This window comes from Trichechus manatus, unplaced genomic scaffold (genome assembly GCF_000243295.1).
Source record: "Trichechus manatus latirostris isolate Lorelei unplaced genomic scaffold, TriManLat1.0 scaffold00065, whole genome shotgun sequence".
Classification (NCBI taxonomy): Eukaryota; Metazoa; Chordata; class Mammalia; order Sirenia; family Trichechidae; genus Trichechus; species Trichechus manatus.
The window spans coordinates 10025103-10033096 of record NW_004444001.1 but is presented as its reverse complement, the minus strand read 5'-3'; the positions used below and the strand labels follow the sequence as shown (position 1 = coordinate 10033096).

The window sequence follows — 7994 nt, the reverse complement described above, 5'->3', positions numbered from 1 at the left end:
CCAAAGACACAAGGGAAAGATTAGTCCAAAGGACTAATGGACCACAACTACCACAGCCTCCACCAGACTGAGTCCAGCACAACTAGATGGTGCCTGGCTACCACCACCGACTGCTCTGACAGGGATCACAATAGAGGGTCCTGGACAGAGCTGGAGAAAAATGTAGAACAAAATTCTAACCCATAAAAAAAAAAAAGACCAGACTTACTGGTCTGACAGGGACTGGAGAAACTCTGAGAGCATGGCCTCCGGACACCCTTTTAACTAAGTACTGAAGTCACTCCTGAGGTTCATCCCTCAGCCAAAGATTAGACAGGCTCATAAAAGAAACAATAATACATACAGCTCAACCATGTATATGAGACTTAATGGGCACACCAGCCCAGGGGTGAGGACGAGAAGGCAGGAGGGGAAAGGAAAGCTAGATGAATGGAAATGGGGAACCCAAGGTCGAGAAGGGGAGAGTGCTGACACATCGTGAGGTTGGCAACCAATGTCGCAAAACAATATGTGTTAATTGTTTAATGAGAACCTAATTTTTTCTGTAAACTTTAAAGCACAATAAAAAATAAAATAAATACACCAAAAAAAAGATCCTCTACAAGCCAAGGAACCAAGAAACATCTGGGCCACTAACAAGCAAGGAATTGACACGGCCAAGACCCTGATTTGGACTTTTAGCCTCTAGAACTGTGAGAAAATAAATTTCTGCTCTTTGAAGCCACACACTTGTGGTATTTTTGCCACAGCAGTACTAGATAACTGAAATACGTTTAGATAGGATATTTTGGTTTAAAATGTATTATTGTAAAATTATGGAATTTGTGAGACAAGCAGATACTTAAACAATGACTGAATATTTGGTGATATTAAGGAATTATTGTTAATTTTGAAGATATACGAATGGTAATATGGTTATGTTAATAAAAGTAATCCTTATCTATATTTTGTAAAATATAGGATGTCTGGAATTTGCTTTAAAGTAATCCATGGAAGGAGGGTAAAGATGAAGCAAGATCGGTCATGTGTTGATCACTGAAGCTAAATGATGGGCACATGGGATTTCATTATGCTATCCTTTCTACTTTGGTCCATGTTTGAAATTTTCCTTAATAAAAAAGGTTTTAAAAAAGACAGGATAGTGATTGCTCCTGGAGTGGGGAGAGGAAAGCTGTTGGATTCAAGGAGGAGGCTTCAGATATAAAGGTAATTAACATTCTTTTTTTATGTAACATCGGATTTATTATTTCCAGTTTAGGAATGAGAGAACTGAAACGTAGAGAAGTCCAAATCAGTTAGTAAGTGGCGATGCCTGAGGTTGAATCTGTTGTGGAGCCTTTTCTTGCCTTGATGTTATCTTTGCCTTCTGTGTACATAAAGCTCCCCATCCCTCACCATTCCTCTGTGTATGCTCCCTTAATTTTTTCCTTTTCTTTTTCTAATGGTCCTTTCTTTGCTGTATTCAACATTCATCCTGTGAATACCTATTTCTTAAATGAAGTGAGAAACACACAATGTTTGTGGTATTTTATTCTGTGTATTCAACAAATATTTCATAAATATACCTTTTCATTTACTCAGTATTTATAAAAACCGTAAACAAGAGGGAGGCAGAGTGGAAGGGATGGAGAAGGAAGGAAGGAGAGAGAGAGAAAGGAATAATAAACACAAGACTCAGGATAATGTTTACTTTTGAGTTAGGAGAGAAGTGATGAATTGAGGTTAGGATTTGGATCATCATGATAATCCTATTCACTTTTTTTTTTTTAATTGTACTTTAGATGAAGGTTTACAGAACAAACTAATTTCTCATTAAACAGTTCACATATTGTTTTATGACATTGGTTAATAACCCCACAACATGTCAACACTCTGTCTTCTCGACCTTGGGTTCCCTATTAACAACTTTCCTGTCCCCTCCTGCCTTCTCATCCTTGCCCCTGGGCTGGTGTGCTCATTTAGTCTCATTTTGTTTTATGGGGCTGTCTAATCTTTGGCTGAAGGGAGTACCTTGGGAATTACTTCATTACTGAGTTAGAAGGGTGTCTGGGGGCCATACTCTCAGGGTCCATTCACTGTTAATATATACTTACAACTGACCCAGTTTTGGCCAATGAAACATGAGTGGAAGGAAGTCTCCTAAGGAGCATAAACCAAAAAAAAAAAAAAAAACCTGTTGCCTCCGAGTCGATTCTGACTCATAGCGACCCTATAGGACAGAGTAGAACTGCCCCATAGGGTTTCCAAGGAGTGGCTGGTGAATTCAAACTGCTGACCTTTCGGTTAGCAGCCAAGCTTTTAACCACTGCGCCACCAGGGCTCCCCTAAGGAGCATATGGGAAAGCTTTTCCTTCCTTCTAAAAAGGGCAGGCGTAACAATAGAGTTTCCTCTTCTTTGTGTGTTTAATACAGATGTGACACTTGGGACTGCAACAATCATCTTGCGACCAAGAGGTGACAAGCATGAAGACAAAAATACTATGAATGGTAGCACATAAAGAGAAAATGAACCTATATTCTTGATGACATGACTGGACAACCAGACCGTACAGGCCACCTAGATTACAAAGCTTCTTACTAAGTACATGGTAAATATTTATGATTTAAGCCTCTGACAGTTTGGTTTTTCTCTTACTTACAGCAAGAGCATTCCTAAGTAATATACAGCTAAACTTAGTCCCTTCTTGGTTTTTCTCAGTCATTTCAGATTTAATCCAGTTAAAGACATTCTTCCCCTTCAACCCTATGACTGCATCTGTTAGGAGGGGCAGATAGGAGGTGTGCACAGCAGGTTTACATGGCATCAGGCATTAATCAGGTGCCATCAAGTCAGTTCTGACTCATGGGGACTCCATATGTGTCAGAGTAGAACTGTGCTCCATAGGGTTTTCAATGGCTGATTTTTCAGAAGTAGATCAGCAGGCCTTTCTTCCGAGGTGCCTCTGGGTAGACTTGAACCTTCAACCTTTTGGTTATTAGCCAAGCATGTCAACCATTTGCACCACCCAGAGACTCCCTCAAGGCATTAGTGGAAGGCTTTGTGTCCTGGATTACTATCTGCATACTGGTATCTGCCACCCCTGTCATCTGCTAGTCTGTAAGAGTCAGCATATATGTAAGACTCATGCTATCTCTTGATGTCTGCTAAAATGTGTCATCTAGTCTGATCCTCAGGAAACCATCGCCTCCACGATGCATCAAGTGAAACATAAGTTTAGCCTCATCCCTGGCTTGATGATCCACAGTGCATCATACTGTGCTCTCCCCTCATTCCAGCTGTAACACCCATGCAGCCCTCCTGGCTTGCTCTCTTTCTCCATTTCTCTCTCTCCTAACTTCCATAGTCTCCTCAGAGCACAGAAATCCAGCTGTTCTTCCGCATCCCCTGGGGTGTGTGAGACCCTGAGGCTGGTTTCCACCCTTACACCTCACACAGGTACCACTACTCTCCTACTCAGAGTCATGCTAGATGCCTCTTCTCTTGAGGCTTGAGGTCTTCGGCCAGCCACAGTCTGAGGCAGGAGCCCCAGCCGCACTCATATTCTCTCACCCACTAGATTTGATCTGGAGAGTTGGGCTGAGTGAGGGACTCCCAAAGATCCCAGTAGCAGTGACTCCTCAGAGCTCATCTGGTCCGGCTTTTTGTGTATTCTCTATCCAAACAAAAGCCCTGGTTTTCAAAACTATTGGCCTCTGCTTTGAGTTTAAAAGTCTATTTATAAAACTCCAAATATGAGAAATTCTATTTCTTTTTCTTTGTATTCCTGCTATAGCGATCGTTTCCGAAGCAATGGCTGCCTCCTACACAAGTATTTCTGCAGAAAAGTGTGCCAAATATAGTCTGTTGGTACTCAGCAACTCTTTAGGATCTTTCAATAAATCTAATATGGGTAGGCTGAAGCAGAGAACTCACCAAGCCATAAACCAAATAGAATATATGTGTATGTATATATATATGTGTGTGTGTGTATATATAGACACATAAATATAAATATATACATATATAATTAATTTTTGTATAAGCTATGAAATATCAACATGCACTTCAGACTAAGGTTTATAGAATGTTTTCCTTGTGCAGGACGTAAAATATAATTTAAATGCACATGACAGGCAGCATCTAATTGAAATATGAATTATTTTCTTCGGACTTCAAATGAAGGTTTCTAATAATAAGTATCCGAGAGAACTTATCTGATGACTTAAATGTCACATTAGCATTTTATGAAATTCAAAGAAAAACAAAAATGTGGATCAGCACATGCTATGAATTCTTTGCCAAAAAATGTTGCCTACCAACTGTTCCCTTCACTTCACTATCTGCCTGGGTGCGCTAGGGTGACAGGGCGACCCCACGAGGCTGCCCCCAGCCTGACTCGGGAATGCTGGCTCTGCAGAATCCTAACTGAAAAGTATTTTGGGACATTGCACAGTCAAGGCCCAGGAGGAAAACATTACCATATTTCTTCTTCCCCAGGCACTTGTCCACCGTCCTCTCTGATACAGACCTCCTGTTGCCAAGGAAGACCCCGTTAAAGAAGCACTTTTTTCCAACATGGTAGGTGTGGATATTACTGCTAAACCTCGGGTAAAATGTCCACTCAGGACGCTGCCCATCTTCTGCAAGACATCAGAAATCCTTCCATTAGCACCGCACACAGCCTCATAATGCAATGGGATAACAAAAAATTGTGAAATCTCCCCAGGTACTATCTAGTTGTACAGCCTTTCTCAACGTGTATAGTTCCCTGGCTCTCCATCAGGGGCAGTGGGAACCTCTGTGGGACTAGGCACAAAAGGCTGTGGTCAGGGAAGGCGGTGGGGGGGAATCTACCTAGGAGGCCTCATGTTTTTCTTTTTTTACCTTCTCCAAAAATAAAGCCAATTTTATAACTGGAAATAGAGTATGAGTTGGGAAGTTCAAAGAGTTTTATAAGCACTTATAATCCAGCCTTCACTCTGATAACTGTGTAGGAAGAATAAGGATGCCCACTAACCAAGGAATGGCTGAGCCAACCATGGTACGCAACTCAGTGGAACATGGTGTTGGCAGCAACAGTAGCACGCACATGTACTACAATGATACAGGGAAATGTATACATGCAATAGTGTCAAATGAGAAATGCAGCCATGAGATTTTAGGCAAGTTACTGGACCTCTTAGTGTCTCTGTTTCCTCATTAGGTAGTTTTAATATAAAATTGCTAAAGGTGATTATAAATGATAAAAGATCCCCCAATAGCTCTTGGGCTGTTTGAGAAATACTTGGGCTCTTTGGCTTGGGTTCTAATCCTATTACTCTACTTCCTAGATATGTGTGCTTGTACGGGTGAATGAACCCCTCCAAGTCTCAGTTTCCTTCTCTGTAAAATGGGTAGGTCTATATTATCCCCGTAGTCCTATATGTATTGACACAAAAAGAGGTCCATGATATATTTACTATTGAGTAAAAACAGCTTGTATAGTACAACTCATTTATTATTTATATATGCATGAGTATGCGTATCTATACATACATATACATTTCAAAATTCTGGAAATACATATTTCCAACCCTTCATAGATATGGGGCGGGATGGAGATGTTGGAGAGATTATAGGGGAAAGAATCTCTGCATTCTACATTATATACATCTTAATTATTTTAATATTTTGCTACAGTACTTATGGTTTCCATATAAAGGCATTTCATTTTTGAAAAACATATAATGATACCTCCTCAGCAGGGTTGTTATGAGAATAGAGAAGAAGCATGTCAAATCCCTGGCACTTAGTGGGTCCCAACCAATAAATGGTGCCCAACAGTATGACAGGTTTCTGAAAAGACCCTCAGCACTGAGGCCTGTGGAGGTGGAGTCCGTGACTTACTCACTTGTCTGCAACTTAAGCAGGCTGAAGTGCTCAGGATATTTGTTCATTTGGATTTCAGGCAACGAGGTTTCAGAGGAGTGATCAGAATGTGAGGAGGAGGAAGATTTCAGCTCCAAATCTGCGGCTGTGCTAGGAAGAAAGCAGAAGGATTAGATTTGTCTATGTGCTAATTGGTAGCTAGAACTTGATCTTACATATCTTATGCTAGAATTGCCCTCAGTTATGAGCACTGGGCCTACTCCTCTATAAAAGTTCACATGCATATAATTTATTTATTCACAATTTGATGAGGCTGAAATATACTCAAAAGACGTATATCTTCCACCTAAATAACAGATTGGCTCATAAAATAAACAAGATCACCCGTGAGTACTGTGCTCCTTTTAAAAAAAAAAATCATCTATATGAGACCGAACGGTCAACATTTACTCTAAAGCAAAGACAAGAAGGTAGAGGGGGGCACGGAAACTAGATTAATGGAAACAGAACAACTAGAACAGAAATAATGAGAATGTGGACACATTGTGAAAAATGTAACCAATGTCACTGAACAATTTGTGCAGAAATAGTTCAATAGGAACCTAATTTGTCGTGTAAACTTTCACCAAAAACATAATAAAAATTATTTTAAAAAAGATGTATATTCAACAAGGCCATTAAGTGGAAATAAAACAATCAGTGATCTTAAAGAGAAGCGGAAGAAATAATAAAAAACAAATCTAGACTGAAATCTGAGCATTATGTTTAGTTTTGAACTTCCTGGCAGTTAAAAAGACTTACAACAAACTGTTGTAGATGTCAGTGGAAAAAGCAATCATTTGAAAAGTGGTCTCGGACAATGCTTTCAGGCATAGTTATCCATAATCGAGGCGTGAGATTTTTAAATATTTTTTAATATTGCATCACTCTTATACTTGAATAGTTTCAAAGCAATTTCGTATTTCTTATCTTGCTTGCTCCCCACAAATATTCCTGTGATGTAGGTAGGACTGATATAATCATTTATTTCCATTTGAAAAGGAAATGGGCCCTCAGAGAAGTTGACTTTCTACCATAAACACACAACACCTAGAAAGTCAGAGCTAGATCTGCTGCCGAGATCTCTTCACTCTAGAATAACCTGTAAACGAAACCCCTTGCTGTTGAGTTGATTCTGACTCATAGCAACCCTATAGGACAGAGTAAAACTGCCCCATAGGGTTTCCAAGAAGCAGCTGCTGGATTCAAACAGCAGACCTTTTGGTTAGCAGCTGAGCTTGTAGTAGGTACTTCTATATCCCCATTTTACAGATAAGAAAACTGAGGCCCAGAGAGCTGAAGTAATCTGCCCACGGTCACACAGATAGTTAAATGGCAGAGCTAGATTTGAACTCAGACATTCTAACTCCACAATCCATGCTCTTGTCAAAGATGTCATGTTACCTCTCAGACTATTAGCTTCCTGGTCAAAATTTACCACAACAGTTACAACTCTTCACCAGACCTTTACTTACTCTAGGTGGGCAGACAGTATGTGGAGGGCTGGAAACTCATTGATACTTAGACCTGTTTCAACAAAAGATGAAGGAGTGATCCTCCTGCCAGAGGATGTTGTGCTGGCAAAGTGTCCATTAGATCCCAGAAAATAATTGTGTTTAGTACCTGCAACACATAGATATCATTGTTTAATTACATTATTGTAGATAGCTTCTGCTCTATCTTGTTCCCTGAATGGTAAACATTTTTTAAAAGAAACAGTTACATTTGCTGGGATTTCCTGTGTACTGGGGATTATGCTAACACCTTACACACATTATCCCATTTAATCCCCTAACAACCCAAAGATATTAGTATTACTTATTCCCCATTTTAAGGAGCCCTGGTGGCATAGGCTCAGAAGGTTAAGCAACTTGCCTAAAACCACATAGACAATAAACACCTAAGCCAAGATTTGATCACATGTCTTATGACACCAAACTCTACAATCCTAACCACTATGCTAGACTGCTGCTAACCAAAAGGTCGGCAGTTCGAATCCACCAGATGCTCCTTGGAAACTCTATGGGGCAATTCTACTCTGTCCTACAGTGTTGCTATGAGTTGGAATTGACTCGACGGCAACGGGTACGGTATGGTATGCTAGACT

At 40.2% G+C, this 7994-nt stretch overlaps 1 protein-coding gene across 1 annotated transcript in view; it reads right to left on the bottom strand.

The window, feature by feature from the left end:
• The window catches only part of SPATS1 (spermatogenesis associated serine rich 1), a 14374-nt gene extending 6782 nt beyond the window's left edge, over positions 1-7592 (bottom strand). Inside the window, exons 1-3 of the mRNA XM_023734105.1 lie at positions 7363-7592; positions 5871-5998; positions 4459-4620 (exon numbers count right to left, since the gene is read on the bottom strand). Coding sequence (XP_023589873.1) covers positions 4459-4620; positions 5871-5916 — 208 coding nt within the window. The 5' untranslated portion in view covers positions 5917-5998; positions 7363-7592. The remainder of the gene's footprint in view (positions 1-4458; positions 4621-5870; positions 5999-7362) is intronic.
• Between the last annotated feature and the right edge of the window lie 402 nt (positions 7593-7994).